This window comes from Schistosoma mansoni, chromosome 1 (genome assembly GCF_000237925.1).
Source record: "Schistosoma mansoni strain Puerto Rico chromosome 1, complete genome".
Taxonomy (NCBI): domain Eukaryota; kingdom Metazoa; phylum Platyhelminthes; class Trematoda; order Strigeidida; family Schistosomatidae; genus Schistosoma; species Schistosoma mansoni.
This window is the reverse complement of record NC_031495.1, coordinates 54,911,079-54,934,835: the sequence shown is the minus strand read 5'-3', so window position 1 is coordinate 54,934,835 and position 23,757 is coordinate 54,911,079. Positions and strand designations below refer to the sequence as shown.

At 36.5% G+C, this 23,757-nt stretch overlaps 1 protein-coding gene across 2 annotated transcripts in view; it reads left to right on the top strand.

Annotated features, from left to right (window-relative positions):
- Positions 1 to 4,023: 4,023 nt before the first annotated feature.
- Positions 4,024 to 23,757, top strand: part of Smp_156450.1 (hypothetical protein) — a gene marked incomplete at its 5' end in the record, with an annotated part of 28,223 nt that continues 8,489 nt past the window's right edge. The window contains 18 exons of one of the 2 annotated variants that reach the window (XM_018794897.1): positions 4,024 to 4,029; positions 4,589 to 4,753; positions 4,793 to 5,023; positions 5,060 to 5,277; positions 7,889 to 8,205; positions 9,437 to 9,477; positions 9,519 to 9,611; positions 10,151 to 10,232; positions 12,296 to 12,433; positions 12,990 to 13,081; positions 14,197 to 14,449; positions 15,078 to 15,355; positions 15,885 to 16,013; positions 16,775 to 16,936; positions 17,622 to 17,763; positions 18,262 to 18,401; positions 21,608 to 22,145; positions 23,031 to 23,221. In XM_018794897.1, coding sequence (XP_018649264.1) covers positions 4,024 to 4,029; positions 4,589 to 4,753; positions 4,793 to 5,023; positions 5,060 to 5,277; positions 7,889 to 8,205; positions 9,437 to 9,477; positions 9,519 to 9,611; positions 10,151 to 10,232; positions 12,296 to 12,433; positions 12,990 to 13,081; positions 14,197 to 14,449; positions 15,078 to 15,355; positions 15,885 to 16,013; positions 16,775 to 16,936; positions 17,622 to 17,763; positions 18,262 to 18,401; positions 21,608 to 22,145; positions 23,031 to 23,221 — 3,216 coding nt within the window. Of the gene's footprint in view, positions 4,030 to 4,588; positions 4,754 to 4,792; positions 5,024 to 5,059; positions 5,278 to 7,888; positions 8,229 to 9,436; positions 9,478 to 9,518; positions 9,612 to 10,150; positions 10,233 to 12,295; positions 12,434 to 12,896; positions 13,082 to 14,196; positions 14,450 to 15,077; positions 15,356 to 15,884; positions 16,014 to 16,774; positions 16,937 to 17,621; positions 17,764 to 18,261; positions 18,402 to 21,607; positions 22,146 to 23,030; positions 23,439 to 23,757 lie in introns of those variants that run through there. The other variant, XM_018794899.1, reaches the window with a different exon arrangement.

The window sequence follows — 23,757 nt, the reverse complement described above, 5'->3', positions numbered from 1 at the left end:
GTTTGAGTTGGCGGGTGCACTGTTTACGTTCAGAAGGTTAATGTTGCTACTGCTCAGAAATCTAGATAATTTTGAGGTGTATTGCGATGATGTAGTTGTGTACAGCCAGACAGAAACAGATCACATCAAGCATGTGGTAGTGGTCTTAAAGCGAATTGAAGAATTCGGACTTCGAATTAATAAGGACAAGTCGCAGATAGCGAAAAGTAGCATCACGAATTTCGGGGTATGAAGTAGGAAATGGAGAAATAAAACCACTGTCGCAAAAAATTATAACCTTGAAGATTTCAGTACCTAGTTCGAAAAGAGAATTGAGACAGTTCCTGGGAAGGGCGGTGTTCTGCAGTCAGTTTGTCAAGAACTTCATCGAAATAACAACAGCTCTATATAAGTTGTTGAGCAACACTAAGCTTACGTGAACTGATACCTCCCAACAAACGTTCAATCAAGTCAGAAACATGCTAGACGACTGCTAGTGACGACGGAACATGCCACACGTTGGGTAGACGCCGTACGCATGACAGATCTGCGGGCAAAAACTGACTGGAGTAGTGATCCGGCATATTGCAGCGTGTTACGGAATACTGAGGATAATATTAACCGACCAGGATCTCTGTTTTGAAAGTGAAGAGTTGAAAGCTCGTTTAAAGCAGTTTGGCATCAAGAGGATACGAACTAAACCGTATCACCCTCAGACGAACGGGTGTACAGAAAGAAACAACTGGATGTTAAAGGAGTGGTTAGCTTCTAAATAAAGATATCGGGAGAAAGAGTTATAATTGATTTTGCTGGCGCATCGTGAGGACGTTCTTGTGCTTTCATGCTCCTACCAGACTTGTGGTTTCTGAACCTCAGGACATTTTGGGAACAAACTACTAGTTATCAGGTCCATGGAATTTGAGTATGTGTTGCGAAGACGTTTCTTATTTACAACAGAGTATAACTGTTGTTTAAATCTTTACAAGAATCCTAAAGAATACAGTATAACTCAGCAATAAAAGTAGTGACTAAGGGGTAGTAGAGCTGTCTCTTTCAGTACGTTTAGAACGAAAGTGAATGTCAAGCCCTTTTTCGGAGGGTCAGCAAGATCACCATCATTATATTTTTCACCAGCGAACTCAGCAAAGCGGAAGTTCTCACCAAAAAACAATTCGCATATATTTTTCCGAGCTTTTCATATTCCTAACTTTAGCTATTCCTGCCTAGGTATGGTTTGATACTGCGGTGGATTAGTAATCTTTCAAGGGAGAGATGATCGGCAGTATGACTCGTTATGGTAATATGCCCCTTCTGCTTGTGTAGTGGACAGGTCTTAAGGTAAAGGCTCTGTGTAAGTTTTTTTTACCATATTCTTAGTACTTTTACTTGAACTCATCATTGTATGAGAATACCCTCCTAAGGTGGAGAGGTGATAAAGAAGTTTCGTCCAAGCTAAGGTAAAAATTATGTGATGGAGACGCTTCAGAATAATACACGGGACAAGCTACCTCAAGTTCTGGAGGGAATTCATGTAAGTATTTGTTGTCATGTAAATAATACTCCCATATATTTCTACCTAATTTCTACTTAATTATATATGGTAGGTTCGGTGATGCGCTAATATATAATTAAGTAGGACAGTAACCTGTTTCGATGCATCAGCAACAACTGCACAACAGTTGGTTTTGAGCAATGTTTTACAGGGCTGGAAGAAAAAGCGCTGGCGGGACTATTGGTTCGTAAATGTGTCAGGCGCCGTTTTGGACACTGGCGGTAGGTGGTTTTAATGAACATTCAGGCATCCGGTCATCTTAGTTTTCTTCTGTTCATATCTTGTAGACTATTCACTCCTGACCTAAACATCTTTTTCAGTCACTAACCAATAACATCGACCCTGAAACTCTACATCTTAAAAGGATAACAGTAATAATAGTATTGATATTGGGAACAGTTGATTAGTTTAGCGTGGTGTACTCCTAACCCTGGTTTACGTTGTCACCTTTTTTACTATTTCTTCGAACAAGCTCGTCATTCATCCTTGACACCACTAGTTTTATCGGGGGTTTAAGTGCGAGACTACAAATAATGAGATTGTTTATCTCATCGCTCCTAAGAGTCCCTTAGTCCTGTAGTAAAAGTACCAGATCAGAGAATATGGTTTGTGAGGGATTAAGGCTGGAGGATAAGGAGTGAATTGTTGGAAATGAGTCAGCAAAATTGAATAATTCTAAACTTTATGGTCGACCACGAGTCATCTCATCTTCAATCACAATTATGTCAACTGTGCCCAGTTAGTTTGTTCCTACCAAGACTAAAGCTAACAGTCAATGGTTCTGTCGGTGGTGTCCTGGTCTGTTCATCGCTTGCCTTATTTCTTACATCCGCCTACGTCACGTAGCATTACTTCCTGTACTATATCCTTATATACAACCTTTCTTTATATACTACCACCACTAAATTAATTACTTATATGAATCCGGTGTTCATCTTGTTGTGCTAACGAGGTATGGCAACTTGGACCGATGCATATATGTGCCTGGTCCTACGTTGTCGCTGACTGACTGACGTAGCATTACATATCAGAGTAAGCGGTGGTTAAGTATGGAGGTACTGTAGTTCTATTATCTTAAAATCTCAGGCTTATTTGTAAAGTAAATACGGTCACTGGTACCTTAAATTCTGAATCGTAATGGGGATCTCAAATCACCGTGTTGTAGTGTTGGATTTATATTAAAGTGGTTGATGGTTTCCACGTAATCTATTTACATAGCAAATAACCAACTCTCGAATGTCATTAGCTGCGAATAAATGAAAGGCCAATGAGCATATAATTCTTTGAGGTCAGGCAGTTATGTTTTTACTGGTTGAGATTTACAAAGGCTTTTGATAACTTGAAACAGGTTAGGCGTAGAGTACCAGGCACATGTGTTAATGTTAATCTCTACCGACATGTGTTGCGTGTGCCTACCCTGACGGAAACTATCCACTAGTGTGTGGGTTGAAAGGAAGCTAATGGTGGTCAAGCCAAAACAGGGCTTCAGTCTATCAAGTCATTGTCCTCAGCCTTGTTTAAAGGTGTAGACCGTCTAGTTCTGGTCTACGTGGCAACTGCGGTCGGTAGTTGGATGCTACACGTTAAACGACTGAGAAATGCTCACAACAAAGCGGGTTGGTTCATCGTTTACATTTCTCTCGGCCTTGAATTCCAGTTTCCCTTCGTATGTACCTTTCCACTTTATATTTTCAAATAATGCACGAGGTTCTTTCTTTTTATTATTGCTACTACGTTAATCCTTTTTGGTTTGCTATTCATCTTTTCGTTCTCATCTCGTGTCAACGTGACACGACAACTTGTGGATGTTTGTCTGTCCAACCTGTTACAGGATCTTTCATCCAGTCTTCCATACTCCGCTTAAAGTTCTTGATTTTATCTATGCTCTTATACGCATTATTTTACCCACTTTTTCTTAACTAATGAAATTGACATCATGGGTTAACTGCCGTTTGCACTTAGAAAGAACTATGTTCTCCTTCTCAAACAATGCATAATTGAACTATCGTAATGATGGGCGTCGGAAACTAAGTAATATGTTAGGGGGATGTTACTTTAAGGGTAAGAACCCATTAGAAACCAATGATGACTCGGTTTCATCCGTTTAATCAATAGCTTGAAAGTAATTATCCGGTATGTCCGTTTATTGTCTGCTATAACCCGCTTTCAAAGAAAATTACCGACTTAGGAAGTGATTTTTCTTAGTCATTGAGATGTAACAAATGTTTTCTGCATAACAGTGTGATTATAAGAGTATCTGGGAAAGCCAAGTGACCATTCCTGGAGTATTAGGTAATATCATTTTGTAGACCTTGCTAGTCGATATTCTTGAATTGTACTACTCATGGTTATTTTGTCATTAGATATTCGTTATGGAATAATATGCCTGTCGACGATAATATCTTAGTCGGTGTGAAAATACAGTAAGACCTTTCATAAATCTGTATTAAAGTTGCTACACTTCATATCATCATAAGGAAGATAAATTTGCAATGAAGGTAAATTAAGATGTCAAACAATGTGGCAAGCTTGTTCAGAAATTGTTATGTGATAGAGTTACTGTCACTGAGTGCTTTCCCGTCATACAAGAAAAACTAGATACCGTAGATTTTACCGTTTTAAATACAGAACAAATAATTGATCAGTCAAACGCAACGTAGGACTTGGTCCATTTATACACCGGTTCAAGTTACCTCATTCCACTAACGCCGCAACATGAGATTGCTAGGACAAACCTCAGAGTAGTAGAGGTATTAACAATATTATTGGTAATAAAACGAATTAGTCATCAAAGATACGATTGAAGAAATATAAATTATTGAAATAAAAAGTCTGTGAGGCAATCACGCAGAACCCAATTAGATAATATGTACATGTTAACAAGGCTTATTCCAATCTTTAATAGATTTGTTTAACCCCTCCTGATTGGTGGAAAACTTTTCTCTTTTTTACAGGAGTGTAATGTGAAATTCTAAATAAACTAAAAATGAATGAACAAGACCAGATTACGTCCGAAATAGATGTATGTTTTTTTGAGCTAGTTAGTAACTTTTTCAGCGAAAGCAAGTAACCGAGTTCATTGTTGAAACTTCTGAACGTTTGTCCTTGAGAACAACACTGTTGGAGCAAAATTTAGCAATTGCAGGCAAATGGCCAGATGATGCCTTCTTCGTAAAAAAGGATTCAACTTTGAAAAAGAATACTGCTTTTGTTAAGAAAGTGGTATGATTGAATATTTTACGAATTTTAAAAATTTGATAGCGAAACTTTCTTGATAGCCAGAAAGATGCACTTTTGTCAGAGTTCGAGTCCCTGAATCTTTCTAAATATGTTGAAGAAGTCGCAACCGCAATCGTTGAAGCGAAAATAAAATTAACTGATATTCCTTTTATGCTGAAGCTGTGTTCAGCGATGTACCAACGGTATTCAGATTTTGGAGTGTTGTTTTTCGATGCGTGGAAAAAATCATTCTCTTCCCACAAAGATTTAAAGGTAATCAACATAAATTTTTTAAAAGAGGTCCTGCAGAACACTAATCTTTCCAAACTACGAGTTGATTTGGCCTTATTCGCTGATCTTAATACAATCGGAATATTTCGAGACGCTGATGGTATCCGACTGTTGGCTGGGCAATTGACTCTTCTAGCTGCAAATGATCATGATAACTTCTCCAATATCGGGATACTTAGTAGCTTCTGTAGACATTGCAGTGACGACTGGGTAGGAGTCATTCCGCGTCGCATACGGTAAATCGATTGAACGTTTAAGCATGTTACTACTCTAGCTTTATGTGAAATTTAAAATGCTATATTTTCACGGCTTTTAACTAAAGTTACTCATGCTAATATGATTCATGTTCAGTTCCCCTGTCGTCATGGCGCACAATTAAGTTCATGGGATACTAAAAGTAATTTGAATGCTCATAAAAGAACTAATATATCTGTAAAATTACACTAAACTTATAAGTTGTCTTTTGACGCTTCACTATCTTGTGAAAGCTATTTGAAAAAAATATATAGACTGGAAGTTAAAGCGCGTATCAATAGTTGAAGGAACGAACATTGTCAGCTAATGCTATAAAAATTGCGGATTTTATAGATATATTTCTGTTACAAGGGACTTACCGAATAATCTGGCCGTCACATCATGTTACTGGTACTTTAAAACTAGGTTAAGTACGTCCATTTGTTAACTCTTCTAGTATGGTAAGTGTAGTGTGGGATTCATGCAATTTGATCAGGTCTTGTCATATCCAGTTATGTTATCTCATACTATTCGTCGACCATAATATCAGATAATATGTCAATTAAATGGCCAACTCCTTAACCGGGTTGGTGGGCACAGAGGGTTCAACTAGGAGAGTCAGAAAACCCTGATTCCAAACCAATGGTGCACATGGACTCCAAGATCCTGAAGGAACAAGTGGCGTATGAACCAATTACTGGTCACCGGCTACCGTGGGACTGCATCTCCTAACGTTACTCCACTGCCTTATGAATCAGACTATTAGGTCGAAGGCTCCGGGTGTGGCTCCCTAAGAAAACCACTTGCTTCGGTCTGGGCACCCGGGCAGTATCACAGCCCACGTACAAATCAAGTGACTTGTGTGGCGCATATGTATTCGGTGCCCGTTTATATCAACATTTATGTCCAAATAAATAAATAATTAGTAGATGATTCCTTAAAGTTTATCCAGGGATATATGTGGCCACAAGAAGCACCGTCACAAGGAATGGATCACTGTTGGTGCTCTGGATAAGATTGAAGAAAGGAGAAATAAGAAGGCAGCAATCAATACCAGCCGAAGAAGAGCACAAAAAGCCAAGGCACAAGCTAAATACACAGATGTAAACAAGCAAGTGAAGAGGAGCATCAGAACCGACAAACGTAAATATGTGGTAGATTTAGCAATGACAGCAGAAAAGGCTGCAAGAGAAGGAAACATGAGACAATTGTATGATACAACAAAGAAACTCGCTGGATACAGTGGATAGCCAGGATGCAGCTGGACGATTTAGGCTTCGCAGATGATCTGGCTCTTCTATCACACACGCAACAACAAATGTAGGAGAAGACGCCCAGTGTAGCAGTAGCCTCAGCAGCAGCAGGTCTCAGTATAAACAAAGGGAAAAGCAAGACTCTCCAATACAATACAGCATACACCAATCGAATTACACTTGACGGAGAAGCTTTGGAGGATGTAAAAACCTTCACATATCTGGGCAGCATCATTGATGAACACGGTGGACCTGATGCAGATGTGAGGGCGCGGATCGGCAAAACAAGAGCAGCATATTTACAACTGAAGAACATCTGGAACTCAATGCAAATGTCAAGACAGTTCTACTGTATAGGGTGGAAACCTGGGGAACTACGAAAGCCATCATCCAGAAGTTACAGATGTTTATTAACAGTTATCTACGCAAGATACTTCGGACCCGTTGACCAGACACTATCAGCAACAACCTACTTTGGGAAGTGACAAACCAGATTTCAGCGAAAGAAAAAATCAAGAAGAAGCGCTGGAAGTAGATAGGACACACATTGAGGAAATCACCCAACTGCGTCACAAGGCCAAAGGAAAAAAGGAAGACCAGGGAACACATTACGCCGAGAAATGGAAACAGACATGAGAAGAATGAACAAAAATTGGATAGAACTAGAAAGGCCCAGCATAGAGTGGGTTGGAGAATGCTGGTCGGCGGCCTATACCCCATTGGGAGTAACAAACGTTTTTTTTAAAAACATATTGGTACAAAGGGGCACCAGATACATATGAGCTACACAAGCGTAAGTAAAAGATATATGTATTTCGACGAGGAATTAACTTGAGAATATTTAGACTACTCAGACTGTAATCAGCTACTACACAGCATATTACCAGTTAGGATAAGTAACTGTGAGCAATCGAAATTCGTTTGTGTTAGGATATATTTCTTATCCACCCTCAGGTGTTGCCGTTAATCTTCACATAATGCATGGATGACATAATTGTCCATGTGAAATGAAACTCGATTGTTTTTATCATATACATGCTCCAAAATATGGTTGAATATATGCAACTTCTTAAATCATGCTACCTGTATTCAAACGGAAACACATTATAATGGTTAACGCGAATTCCGACATTTCTTTGCTGTTGAACTTTTTTTCTTATGAACGCATGCAAGAGGTCTTTTAGGTAAGACAACTTCGGAGAGTCTGCACTATGTAAATGGGGGACTTAGTGTGTTAAACCGAAAGACTCTCAAGTCAGAAGTCTTGGCGATGGTTTTCCTAATCAGCTCATAACATTTAATGTTGTGTTCTGTTAGTTGTGGTTGAATTAATTATTTAATCTGTTTTAATCTCATGTAGACTGTTATCTGAAAAGTATGAAATGCCAGTTCCACGTTCCATCTTCATGTCATCCGAACGTCAAGCAAAGTGTCGTACACTATTCAATGACTACCTAGCTGCAGCAATGCATCGTTTACAAAATATGGTCAAAGAAACCCAACGAATCATCTCGGGAAACAGGGACCAACTCGAAAGTCGTGGTGAAGTAAGCGAAGAAAGGCAAGAGCGGGCGGAGCATTTGATGTCAGCCTGTCGTAAATTTCATGAGTCCTTAAGTACTTTAGCTGATCTTTTGGACGCAGATCCGCCACTTGATTTTTCATCAATGATAAAAGGCAAGTTTGATTTCACTGTGTATGTATGAGATATCTCATAACACCGGATACCAAATACAAATGACTTGCGTATGTCAACCAAAAATGCTTTCAAAATATTCCTTGAGTGTTTTGTAACTAATAAGTAAGCAATGCTGGTGTTAGAAAATGAGCGTCTGACAAACACTGTAAATTAATTAATGAGGTTATGAAACTTCATCCGCTGATATCGTTCGCATATATGAGTTAATACTTTCCTTTCATCGTTCGTTCCCAGTTGGTTATATTGTTTGGTGTAGAAGCTGGTTAATAAAAAACAAAAGATCAACAAATGGAAATATAATACCTATTAATGAAAAAGGTGATTGTTGGTCTGTAACATAGTGGAGTTGCAGTCTTCGTAATGTGATCTCACATGATAGCCAAATGTAGTGGTTAAATACTAAGTAATATGGTTGAGAGCAGGTACCTGTGGCACTAATATATCCATTCTGTATTTTTTCGTTTCTAGAATATTATATTACTTCTTGCCTTTTATTATTGAATTCATCCGTTTCAGTTGATTATTCTTTTCAATTCAGCCACATGTGAATTATAAAGAAAAGACACTGTTGTGTAATTAGTATGAAGTATTAACAACTTGTTTCACATAAATAAACAGCACTTAGGGGTTTGTATAGGATTGAAATATAGTTATCCGGTCATGTAACTTGGTTGATTGATCGCTGAAGTTGTAATGTAGCTCAGTGTCTAATTGAAACAATTCACAGGTTCAGGTCCCAGTTCATCTTTGTTGATTTAAACGGCTTGGTAGTTAGGTTCTGTTCAAAGACTTGTACCTGGGCCAGTATATAGATGCTGAATTTCCCATTAATCTGGTTGTCATTGGTCTGAGTTCAACTCTATCTTATATTTCCTTTAAATTTTAGTACTAAGAATCACAAAATAGTGGATTTGATAACCCATGCCATATAAGACGGTGTAATTGCTAGTTAAAATACAAATAAGCCTACAATAAAGGGGCTCTAAATAGACCACGCTTTCGAAGAATATTTCTAAGAAATTCATTTTGTATTTAGGTTCTCATTACTTAAATAGAATGGTATGGTAAATTTAGTTTCCTTCATCTGGCCTGTTGTATTACTCATTTATCTAGACGATTGACGATAGGTAAATTAGCCATATTAGTTTAAAATTTTATTCCTTAACATGTTATGCAACTCAAATTATATAACATCTTTGTCGTTTATAGATGAATCTACGTCAGACTCGATCGCACCTGATTCAGTCGAAGTAAGTGATAAATCTATTAATCATCAAATTTAAAATTACAGAAAGTTGTTCATGAGGAAGTTAATCTGTTTGAAGACGAAGATACGCGTTTATTTTACGAAAGTCTGCCTGATATCAAAGCAATGGTACCTGCGGTTAGTTACCTGCTGTTAACTTTTTGTACTGTTTTTACTGCTTTGTATTTTGTATTGTAATTATCTACATCTAGGTAACTTTTAATCCTGTTACTCGGGTATGGTTTAGTATTTGATTTATTCGTTTACAAGTGATACTTGGATAGCCTCAACACGTTTTCAAAAAACCATTTTACTACTCTACTGAAAATGTCTAATAAATATGGAATATTGTACCTCATAGTTTCAACTCAGAAAGATATAATGAGTTTACTGTTTGCCTCAATGTGTGCAAACTGTCTTTTAGTGTTGCCAAAGCAGTTAACTTCCCAATCATTGTCTTCATGATTGTTTTTGTGATGTACTTTTTTTTAGAAAGTTTTGCTTATCCACGTGTGAGATATTTCTAAGTTCCATTAGTTGCATAACAATAGCCAGTTTCTGTGTGTGGGACTTTTTGTATGAAAATTATTCACAAAATAATTTTATGTTTGTTTCATGTTTTTGCTTTATTGTCGGTATCCGTACATATCTTTCATGTGTATTTTGTTTCCTAATAGATCCTTTATAAAGAAAGTGAACAAGCTGGTATAGAATCAAATCAGTCAAAGAATGAGTATGGGGATCCTGCTGGAAGTGAGGGTAAGTTTTGCTTTCATCCAACATTTTCATAACTTCCTCATGATTTTTTATGAATGTATTTTTGGGTGAATTTCATTTGTCAATGTTGATGCTATATAAAATACATTTAGTTGCCTTTTTTGTTGGGTATTTATGATTCATATTTAGCAAAATTAAAGCACTATCTATCTAACGAACATACTTGATTTATAAAAATATACCGGTTTATACTTTCTTTGGTTTCTAATCTTACTCTCGGCTTGGGTAATCAAGCACAAAATATAAGATATACATTCTTGTCATAAATTCATATCAGATCGGACATATTCAACTCTTGTCTCATCACCATACTGAGCGACAATTTGTTATACATGACCTCAAAATGAAATACTTGAAAAAGTCGTCTTAATTTGTTTGGCAATAATATTGTAAATCATTTACTAAGTACAGATTTATATGCGTCTTCTTGAGTCATACTTGAATGACGGCTAGTATGGACAGGATTGAGATTACAACATCAATTAAAAGCCAAGTGGTCCGATCACTAAGCAAACCCTCAAAAGATTCGTTTACTCGTACTTCATATTAAGATATATACACTATGTAGTGTCAACTATTTACTTTCTATCTGTCTTATTTTCAACTAGTGTTGATTTAGTTTTTTTTATACAATGCAGTGTCGACATGTAATTTGGTTTTTGTTCAGAGTATGGCGTGCACATATTCAAGCAACTCACCATTAAAATTTTTATCCACTGCATTTTCATTAAAGTCCTCGTCTGAACACAAGATCAATGGTGTGGTATTTATGTTCTTTGTGCTTAACTAGAATCCATTCCAAAGGTCAAGTATACTCGTTATTTACTGTCGTTAACTCCTATCCTGACTCGTTATACTAAGAAAGCTGTTAAATAAAAATAAATAAAAGATAACTTTATTTATGTTACTAATGTAGGGAACACAGGTATTTGATTACTTTCTTTGAAGTAATACCTTCGTGTATTAGAGTCGGATTGTATGAACTTTCGAAATTATGCATAGGATTGTAAACAATGAAAATAATTGAATCTAGGAAATCGTCATTATATGTCAATAACTATATCCAAAGCTTTATTTATATATATCCAGTCACTATCTTTCATATCTCATGTTTGTTCGAAGAGATATTAATGTCCACAAACCTCAATGTATTTAGCAATTATCATGAAACCAATTTACGAAGCTTCTGAATGGTGGTCTAAACTGTGCAATATTTATTTATTTGAACACAAATGTTGATATAAACGGGCACCGAATACATATGCGCCACACAAGTCACTTGATTTGTACGTGGGCTGTGATACTGCCCGGGTGCCCAGACCGAAGCAAGTGGTTTTCTTAGGGAGCCACACCCGGAGCCTTCGACCTAATAGTCTGATTCATAAGGCAGTGGAGTAACGTTAGGAGATGCAGTCCCACGGTAGCCGGTGACCAGTAATTGGTTCATACGCCACTTGTTCCTTCAGGATCTTGGAGTCCATGTGCACCATTGGTTTGGAATCAGGGTTTTCTGACTCTCCTAGTTGAACCCTCTGTGCCCACCAACTCGGTTAAAGCGCTTGACTTGCGCTCTCTCAACACCCCCACTACGAGAAGGCAGTGAGTAGTACTTTCCTGTCAGTAATTGTATGCACGTGGCCATGTGAGCGGATTTGGAGGGGTAGAGTTGACTCTCCTCACCCTCGGCCGTACCCGGGCATTTAGGGGATACCCTGTGCATTACAGAATGCAAGGTGGTTGATCCTAATGATTCATGGCCTTCGGTTAATTGACTTAAATCACACTACCCATGAAAGGGGTTTATGCGAATCCAGACGTCTCTTAGGGATTCGTTAACAAGTATTGTTAACAGTTACAACTATCAATTCAATAGTCCATGTTAAATTTAAAAAGATTCTTGTTAACCCTTAACATTCCTGTTGTCATTCGCTCTGTTCATTTGAACAAATGAATTTTGTCATAATTATCTGTTGCTGAAAACATTTTGATGTTATATTGTCATTTTTGTAAAGAATGAGATGCAATTTTGTCTTTATTCATTGTAGATATTGATATTGACACGGTTGAATCAGAATTAGCTAAAGAAGAAGCATTAATTAGAGTATCAGAAGATGGTAATGAATCAACTAATTGCACATCTGTACTTGATAAATCAAAACCATATCTGTTAAATACCGATGATGGTATGTTTTTTTATACAATGTTTTTATGTCGTGATTATTTACTGTTTTAAGTTGTAAAGGTTCGTGATAAAATTTGAAAATGTGATGTACTAAGTCTCTTATACATAATCTTGAGATTTTTTTGTGCAACCTGTTCGAACTTACTAAAATTGCGATACACAGTACTTCTACGAATCTTTCTCTGTTTCATATACTCACTGAATCCTAGTATTTCATGCTTTGGAATTTAGAACTGATGTAACGCTGCAGCGTGTAAACTACTTCATGATCATACGATCCTGATAAGTACATTGACATATTGTTGTCTACTGTGAAACTGGAAAAGTCGTTTTCGATTTCATAGCGATATAATTTAACAACCCAGAATTACATCTACCTAATTTTCAAATATAAAAACCTAGCTTCTTACAATAAACTTCTCTGTCCTGCTTTATAAATTAATAATAACTTTGGTAACCAACAGTAGTTATTGCTCCTAACATTTGTGTTTTTAACTTCACGAGGATAATTTTTGTCATTAACCGTAGGTTTGTTTCAATGTTTTTCATGTCGTTAGGTGAAGAAGATCTAAATCCTTCGGGGAAAGTCCTCATGGAAACGTTTTTAACCCAATTACCAAACTGCATTAATCGGGATCTCATCGATCGAGTAAGTAAATATTATATTTGAAAACTTGTACTAAACTTCTCTGAATTTCGGCATCAGAATTTGCTTCGGTATACTTAATTAGTTTTATGAGGAATTCAGGAAAAAATATACTTCCGTTATTTCTCTCTAGTGGACAACCACTAAATCACGTTATCACTTCGTCCTTATCACTAGTTTTCACTGAAAACCCACAGAATATGTTTCCTATAGTTCAAAAATCGCAGATATTGGATTTATTTTCACCCATAAATCAAAAGACTAGTTTTGTAACGGTATTAATTGAAGTGATTATTATTATTATCATCATCATCTTAAAATTTATTTATTCCTGACTTTCGACTAGTATCGAGAACTGCAAACGTTCAACAGCAGTCACCTTTCGTTAAAAGTGCTAGTAAATCACAACAGATTAGAAATACACTTTGCTTTTGTGACTTGATAAAAGTTGCCACCGGATTTACATGTGTTACTTTTTCTGGAAGAAATCTCGTACAATATATTTTACGAATTTCAGTAAAACACAAACAAGTTCATGTGAATATCGAATAATTCGTTATATGGTGTTACCTTTTTAGCCGTATACAAGTGAGGATAATTTCCGAATAAAAATTGTAGGACAATTTGTTATACTACTTAACAAAAAGTTTTGTCTGAGTTTATACATTTTCTTCAAGGGATTGGAGTAGTACGTTTAAGAATTCAAAATATAAAAGAGAATGTTTTGACTGCAGGGTTTAATTCACCTGTAGTCATACTAAGTTGAAATATGTGTGTATGTTGTATCTTTACATGTGTTCTCTTCACTTGAAATTCAGTAGTTCCTCAGAATTACTGATGTTAACGGATACAGAACACAGTATATCACATAAGGGAAATATGTATTTTGGTGTGATCTTAAGTAGCGAATCTTAACGATTCTTACCAAGGTAATAGCTTTAAATATTATGCGTCACGTTTAAAAAGTGGCATTCTCTTTTGATGTTAATCCAAAGAAATGACTTAATTTCCAGTTTCATTGTAAAACAATGTGTTAAGAATATCTCAGCTATTTGATTAAATGACGGATTCTTTGTTTTTGAATGAAGTAAACACTACCTTTTTGATTTCCATCTCAGGCAGCTATCGACTTCTGTTTGAACTTAAATAAACGAGCAAATCGTCGACGGCTTGCTAAAGCTTTATTTAATGTCCCAAGAACGCGTTATGATTTATTACCATTTTATGCACGCTTTGTGGCTTCATTAGCCCCAGTAATGCCTGACTTGGTACAAGATATCAATTCTATGCTTACTGCAGAGTTCCGTTGGCGTCTATCTAAACGAGACCAATTAAATATCGAGTCCAAATTGAAAGTGGTTCGATTTATTGGTAAGTTTACATACTATTATCGTAACTTGGTAACGTATACTTGGTGATTTTACGCTAATTTGACTATAATGACATTAGATTTGTAATCGGTGTAACTATGAGTTTCAAAATGTTGCAGTTTGCTTTCATACCCCTAGGTTTAATTGTGGTTAGCGAGTTTGCGCCAAATGGTTCAAAATTGTTCACATTAGACTAAATGCATTCACGTTTTATGTTCCCACTCTGTCTTTTAAAATCATATTCTCAAGGTACAGTAATTCTTTATTTCATTGTTACTATATTATTTCTATCTCTTGTTACTTTCATCTCATCATGCTAATTAAGTATATTAGCTTGTCCCAAAGCACATGTCAAACTCTGTGATGATGTCTGTCTGTACATGTTTAAATACCCTTATTACCTCATAGACTGAACTTAGCAACCACTATGCATTTTATCACGCTTTCAGTTATTGTATATACATACTGAATTAGGCCATTTCTTCGGTAGATTTATGTTTCAAGGTTTATGACTACATTTTCTGTGATTTCACTTATAGGCGTTGTTTAGTTATAAATGTCTATTCATGCTTCCAACTAAGTTGTTTATAAATTAAACAGTGTTTTTCTTTGATTCCTTTTATTTTTAGGGGAACTTGTCAAATTTAAGATTTATCCAGCTCATCAAGCTTTGACTTGCTTAAAACAACTTCTTCCACAATTTGTACACCATAACATTGATATGGCCTGTGCTTTATTGGATAGTTGTGGGCGTTTTCTTTATCGTTTACCTATATCACATAAACGTACAAAAGTTTATTTAGAAATAATGCTCAGAAAAAAAGTTGCCTTACATATGGATCAGCGTTATTCTATTATGATTGAAAATACATATTATTATTGTAACCCACCACCGTCCAATCGCCAGGTATCTTATTATTCGTAAATATAATATACAACACTAACAGTATATTCGTAACTTTCATATTGTATTATTTTTCGTTTGTGTTTTGTTTGTATAGCTCATATTGGTTGTTCGGTTGGTATGATTCACCATGCAAATATTTTGAGTTTATCGTATATGAATAAAAAAGCATACATAAAGCTTGGTAATAAATGCTAAGTTATAATATTAACTTAAATTATTTATGTATTGGTAAGGCGATCAGTGATCATATAAATTGTTAGAGAATTCTAATGGAGCCACATTTATCAAGTTAGCATAGTATAGTGTTCAAGTGTTTTGACGATATCAGTGTCAAATATACATTCACAAACTAATTGCAAAGTGAGATTTTCTAATTATAAATACCTTTTAGTTTGTGTAATTAGTACTCAGAGTTCTTTGTACTACTTCATTTCATTGTATAAATAAGTAAATCAAATATCCAGTGGATTTGTAGTCCATATATATAATCACTAATTCGTCTATCTTCCTCTCTTTCTAAATGGTTTAGATTGTCGAACCTGTGAAGTTGACACCTCAAATGATGTTTATACGTCATATTTTGTTAACGAAATTGGACCGAACTACCGTTAATACAACTTTACGGCTAATTCGAAAAATGGATTGGAATGATCAAGAAGTAAGTGTAGATGCTTTACTGTCACGATTTTACAAATTCCGTCGTTTTCTGTATTCAGATCAATAACTTTAAAATTGTAGGTAATTAATGAGCTCATTGTACAATAATTTATAAGTCTTCTTAATGTGTCGTCTTAATCAAAATTAAATAACCTAGATAGGCCGACTTCTCTCAGCATGTCACAAAAACATTGATGATCTTCAGTTAAAAGACTTCCAAAATGAAGACATCACAGTTTTGGGTATGATTTACGAATGTAAACATCGGGTTTTCAGCCGCTGACTGTTATTTGTGAGTCATATTTAACTTACTTCAGTCAAGCTAACTGGTTACTGCAATAAGTCCTGACGATAAGTCTCTTAGAAAATCATTTAAAGAATCCACACTTGGTTACTGAGTCTAAATAGTTTTCTTAGTAACTTCATACTATGCAACGTTTTTTCCGGATTACAGTTCACTGTTATCATGACTATACCTTAGTAATCCACCAATTTACTGTCTCTTGCTATTGCCAGTAAGTAGTATCACTAATTTTCACTCAATAAATATAAATAAATAGTCCATAATTATTTGCATGGCGTTTTAAGTGCTTCGTTAATAGGTCTTAGCTGAGTGTTATTGTTATTGAGTTTCCATTTGGGCGTTTTCTCTCGTTCCAATGTGATTTTCCTGAAAACTATTAAATTGTGTAGCATTTTTTTCAAAAAAGTATTCTCAATACACATCTGATTCATTCTTGTGGCTGTTTTGTCCCTCAATAGCTTGTCGAATTTACGTGCACCCTTTTCACTAGGGCGTGGGATGTTCGTTATACGAATATAAACTGTCTAGCCAGTGTGTTATCTGGGTTAGCTACTTATCATTCGGACTTTGCCATGGCTGTTGTCGACAATGTCATCGAAGATATCCGTGTGGGAATGGAGGTAAGTTAAAGGGTTTTTTCAGAAAATGAACATTCTCGTCTAATAATTTTCTATCACTGGTTTAAATGCATCTCAAACTACTGAAGACTGATGGTCGATTGTAAATGTTAGCAAGTTCTAAGTTTTCAACTATATACAAAAAGATGTAAATTAAATGAATCATTTATAGTACACATCGATCAGTGTTCAAAACGTCCTACCCACCTAAAGTGAGCTGAATATAGAAGTATTCGAATTCCTTACATGTTTGGTAAAAATAAAATACATTTACCTCTGACCTAAATAACAGTAGTAGTTTCTCGATTGCTGTCTCTGGTGTCTTAATCGTTTCGTTATTTTATGACACCTTCCTGCCAAAATAGTCATCTGTATATTCTTTTGAGTGTGTAGCTTTTTTATTTATAAAAATCTGTTCAGTGCTCGGGAGTTTATCGCTTTAAGAACTATTTAAAGCAAGTAAATAGAGAGCAATGCATAATTTGCTCTGTCACGTCACAGTACTCAATTCTGTACTCTGTTAAGTAACTGTTGTATTCACCATGGTTTCACTTTCACTTCTGACCCATTCAATGACCTTAAAATTATGTATTTAATTATTGTACACTTCACCCTTAGAATATATGGTGGTTTACCTCATTTCGGGCTCGGAAAGGCATACATGATTTCACTTCCATTTGCTTTTCAGCTCAACCTTCCCAGTTTGAATCAGCGTCGAATTGTAATGGTCAAATACCTTGGTTTGTTGTATAACTATTGTCTGGTGGATTCTCCAGTGATATTTAAAACACTTTACTCTCTTCTCACATTCGGTGTTAGCTTGGATCGTAAGTTACCAATGCAAATAATGTGTATATGATTATTATTTCTTGTCAGTAGTTAAAGGACTATTAATCAATAAATTATTTAGTTGTAGAGTAATCAGGTGGAAACTTTTCTCAGTATACATTTGTCTCATGAGTAGCTGATTACAATATATTTTGTTTATTCAAACATCAACTGGATGAATTAGTGGATTCGAAAATACTCGAAGATTATTCATTTTATAAATGTCTTTGTATATTAAACGGAAGTTTCGGAAAGGCGATTGCACCATTTTGAAGCATCTTATTAGAATATGATATCTTCATTAATAACCAAAACGTCAAAAACCTTTTTTCGTTGTTCATTCAGTCTCTCTCTCTCCCTATATATATATATATATATATATATATATATATATATATATATATATATATATACTTATACGGTTATATATTATCGTTTGTGCTGCTTTTACTTTAATTATCATATTTCTTCGAGAAACACTTTTCCCTTCATTTTTATAGTTGATTTCCCAAGTATTATTGATCCACCGGATTCATTATTTCGAATTACATTAATTTGCACGCTACTTGAAACATCTGGAAGTTTCTTTGATCAGGGTAAAAAGCGACGAAAATTAAATATATTCCTTATATACTTTCAGGTAATTATAATGTTGTTGTTTATTCTTAAAAAAAATAAACAATTGCTTACTAGACAAGAAATTTTAATACATATGCTTCCTGAGACGTTTATTTTAAGTAATTGGTCAATACATATTGAGTAGATATAAATCCATTTTGTATGTTGGTATTGAGGATTTTCACAAATAATTTCTTTATTAATAATTTATTCATTTTTAACAGTATAGGGCTGTGAAGATTGTGGAGTCTCATTGAGATCAGGAATCGATCAATGTTAGCCCACCACTGTAAACCTGGAAGCACTGGACGACCCTTTCATCCTGTTATGGGCTTTCTCTGTAGTGTGCATCTGGGACCTTCAGTCTCGTGCAAACGCCTAACTTTTATACCACTGGACCCACTAGTGACTAGCTTCCAAAGGCAATTCTCAGAGTTCTACGGAAATCCCGTAACAAGTGGAATTCAACCGTGTTGGGTGTATGGTAATTACCCACCAAAGATAATAGATTGTCAAACACTATGGTGGATTGTTTGTAATTATAAATTAACACCATGGGATCCCGGCTCAAGGGTGTAAAGGTTAGGCATTCGCTTGCGAAACTGTAGGTCTTTGATTAGTGTCCTGCGTGAGGGATCATGAATGCGCACTTCTGTGTCCCATACTGGGACGAAACGGTCGTTCAGTACTTCCGGGTTTTCAATGGTTAGAGTTAAACTCAACGATGAGGAAGCCAAAGATAAATTCCAGGCACAATTGAAGTCACACTTAGACAATCTCAAAAACGAGGCTGACACAGATGTTGCTTGGAAAGATATAGGAACAGCTGCGGAAACATAAGCGAAATCCACCAGTGGTTTGAAGCAAAGGGCTACGAAAAACCAGTGGATTTCTGAGACATCTATTGCACTGATAGACTCTCGTGAACTTATCCCATCATGCTCCGAACGATATGAAGAGCAAAAACAAATCAGATCTAGGTTAACCAAAAGTCTGTGGAACCACCGTGAGCAGTGATGGGAAGCGAAAGCAAAAGAGATGGAAAAGGTAGGGGCTCTAGGTAACACCAGACAGCTTTTCAGACTAATAAAAGAAACTGGAATTAACAAGTCAAGTGTAAGCGAGATAATCTTGGAAAAAGATAATACTCTTATCTGCTCCCACTCTAGATGTTTATAACGAACACTTTAAGGAGTAGTTCAGCTGGCCTTCAGCTACTCTACAGCTACCGACCATTTCCAAACAACCTTAATGGAACATTGAGATAGTCTTCCTCGACTCTAAGTTAAAAAAACTATAGCTAATCTAAAAGGCGGAAGAGAAGCTGGTTCAGACAGATTTACTCCAGAGGTCTTTAAGGATGGTAGTTCAGTTGTAGAGAAACGTGGCTATTAAGAGTAGAGGATACTTGTGAGCTACTAATATCTGGTGACAGGCGTCTTAGAAATATTGCTCGCATCTGCTGGGATCACCGGGTAAGTAATAGTGAGGTAAGACGCAAGGTATTAGGGAATGACGGTAAATCAGTTGATGAGGTTGTGAATCTTCATCAACTGAGATAGTTGGGGCACGTGTTACATATGCCTGAACACCGAGTACCATGACGCGCAATGCTGATTAGTATTGGGGATGGTTGGAAGAGAGTTAAGGGCGGTCAAACCAAAACGTGGCATCAGTGCTTGAAATCACTAACTCCTAGTCTGAGCCATGTTGGTAGATGTAGACTACTTGCTTGGGGTCCACGTGACTACCATAACCAATGGTCGGTGACTCTGTGTGACATGGCTCAGAACCGATCACAATGGCGTAGGTTTATACACTCTGTCTTACCTTAAAATGAGATTAAAATTTATTCATATCTTTTTTTCTTCCTGTAGCATATCCTTATATACAATCTTTTTTTATATATTTCTACTGTTAAAGTTATTTATTTATTTAAACACATACATATTAGTACAAAGGGGCACCAGATACATATGCGCCACACAAAACAGTGAGAATGGGAAGAGAAAGGAGGAAGATGCGTATATATAAAAGAAAAAGAAATAAGATGAGAAAAAAGAGAAGAGTAATGGTGGGGAGAACTAAAATGTACAACCAGAAGACTCTTTTAGTTAAGAAAGTTATAACCACTCTTTATGAAGTAAGTAAAAGAAGGTTACAGCAGGATCGCCACTGGCTTCTATTCTGAGCCATATCCGATAACGTCTCTAGCCACTGTGTTGCACCATCTCTCGGACCCCAGCCAAGGAGTCGTAAAGGACCAACAGGAGCTAGCCCTTTGCAACTTTCTTTCATACCACGACACCATGTCATACACTGACCACCTCTCCGCTTTTTCCAATCAGTCCCAGCGTCAGCAAATAATGCACGACGTGGAATTCTCTGGGACGACCTTCGTAGAACATGTCCAAGTCACCAAAATCTGTGTTTCAAGATGGTGACACCAATTGAATTATCGTCTCTGCGCCCGAACACGATGCCGAACCTCTGCATTACTAACATGGTGTTGCCACAGGATGTCAGCAATCCTTCGGAGACAACGATGATCGAACACAGAGAGTCGTCTAACATCCTCAACTCGGAGAGGTCAGGTTTCACAAGCATAGAGCGAAACTGCTCTCACCGACGCGTTGTAGATCCGGCCTTTTACAGCCAGACTAACATCACGAAGGCGCCAAAGATGGCCCTGATTGGCATAAGCCGCTCTGGCTTTCATTATACGTGCATCGATCTCATCACTCACGCCACCACCAGCACTTATGCAACTACCTAGATACACGAACTTCTCAACTACTTCAATCTGCTCACCATCCAGGGTGAGTACAGGATGAGAATCCTGCCAGTCTTGTAGGAGTACTTTGCACTTGGAGGGTGCAAGCACATACCGTACCTGCGGACACTGATTGCCAAACTGTTGAAGTAACTACTTCTATGAATTCGGTGGTCATCTTGTTGTGATAATGAGGTGTGGCAACTTGGACCGGTGCGTATATATGCCTAGTCCTACGTTGTATCCGACTGACTGAGTGACTTTAAGCAATGATTCAAGCGGATAGATGCTGTAAGTAGGTGAATAGAATTCACTTGTTATTATTGTCCTTGTTTTATAAATATAGTTGTATCCTATGTGTCTTCTGGCCAGTTTTTCACCCTCTAGAAAATATTTTCTCAGCATAATTAGCGTGTTATTTACGATTTTTTTTCCACCAATCTTTGTTATTTTAGCGTTACTACTGGTTCAAGCGTTCTCTTCCTATATGGGTGCAGTCGAAAAACGACGCCGAGTTATCATCAGCCAAATCAGTAGGTGAAACGAAGACAGATCTCAATACTGGTGAACTAACGTCTTCGATTGAAGAGCCTGCTGTAAATCATTCTGAAGATTCATTGATACCTAATAATCCTGAATCATCAGTTGATATCTCTGGTCCTAATTCAGATACTCAAACTCATTTACCTATGTTTATTCCTGTGCGTTTTCCTGTTGCAGTAGAGCAACAATATTTTGAAACCTTACAACAGTTCCGTGGTAATGTTGGTCGAGCGAAAAATTTCGCAGAAGCACAACGTCTCGTCCGTCATCTGGAAGCCCGATGCTTGCCTCGCCTTGCACGCCTTAAGGCTACATATGGACTAACAAGTGAATCAGAAAACGTGGAAAATGGTGGTCAAGATCTAAAGATACTTTCAGAGAGCAAATCACTTCGACCAACTGGTCCTGGTCACATGGATACGATAACTGAAGAGGCTGAACAAGAAAATGGTAAGGTTTTCTAACACTTGAAGTAATTGCACTAGTTCCATCGCTTTTATGACGAGTCATCGAGTACGTTTAAATTCTCGTAATTTGTCATGACCACAGTTTATAATCAAGTAATCAGAACACATTGTGTGTGAATGACCCAATTTCTGTTACACAAACTGATTATTCTAGAAAGCAAGAAGGTTATTTGTATGGTAAGGTTTTCAAGATTAGCGATTATTTTCAATGTAAATTAAGATGTCTCATTTTGGGGTAAATTATATTCAAAGTAAACAACATTTGGTTATGTAACTCAGATTTTTCACTCAGTGAAAAAAAAAGTAAGGTAATTATAGTAAAATTCAATCTTTGGAATCTGAATTGGTTAATTTGTAATTCTGGTTAACAACTAAATTAACGTGTTAGTTCGATTTTGAGAGTCTGGTGTCTTTTATCCAGCTAGTCTCGGTTTCTGATCATATTAGTTTCTCTTCATATATAATATTGGTCAGGAAACATGTTTAGATATTGTTTTCCATAATTATCTGGTACGTAACTAAATCACTGAAGAAAAAAGACCCCAAAAGCACAGACAGAATTCAGACGTAGATATCAATTGAATTTTAATATTTCTTGGTATATTGAAAAACAGTAGTATTCAGTCTCAGTCGTATTCCATTATCTGAAAATGTTATTTGGCCCAATGTGATGAAAGCTCTTACGCAAGTGTCTTCATGTACGATACAAGACTGTAGTATTTCTTCATTGTAAAGTTAATTATTTAGACACAAGAGTTCATTCATCTAAACCAATTTAGACAGGACTATCAAACACATGGATAACTATAAACGTCTCAACAATTTGCCGAATGATAGTAGTTTATAGTTTTCTGTTTAACTTTTCCAGAAGACATCCAGCTGGATGACGATGAGTATTCTATGGATGAAGATTCTGATTTGGATGACGAAGATGAAGAACCAGGTGAAACTCATTCATCGCAACGCCGTCAACCTACTGACTTGGTAGAATCGGATGGTAGTCGTCGTCGTTCTCGCGTCGATAGCCAACAATCTCAAGAGGATATTGATCTCGCACTGGTAAATGGCTCGGTTTATGCATAATATATTGTAATTTAATGTTTAAGACCGCTATGCAAGTAACAGTCTTCGTACATTCGTGCGCTATGCTGATCATTTCACTACTCGAGCTTCAATGTCGTGAACGAGACCTCTTGTATTCTCTTCTTTTCCTTGCTCCACTTACTAAAGTCAAAATACCAGGCTTTGTAGACTAGGCTTTTTCATGTTAACCCAGTATAATCAATCCAGAATACAACAAGTTTATCAATTATATATCAGTAAAAGAATAATGATTAAAATGTTTCAAACTGAGTAAAAATCTCTTGAAATTCTCTGAATAGTGTCCCAGGCGAGACTAGTATTTATGGACGAACCAATCACGTATAGGATAACAGACCTCTGATTTTGGCGCGAAATTCACCCATCCATTTGGATAAATAGAGTTTTGGCATCATAGCTGATTTCAGTTCTAGATGAAAACCTTAAATCTAATTTCTAACCTTAATCACCAACTGTAAATCATAATTCTAATTCCTCACACAGGTTTATAACTC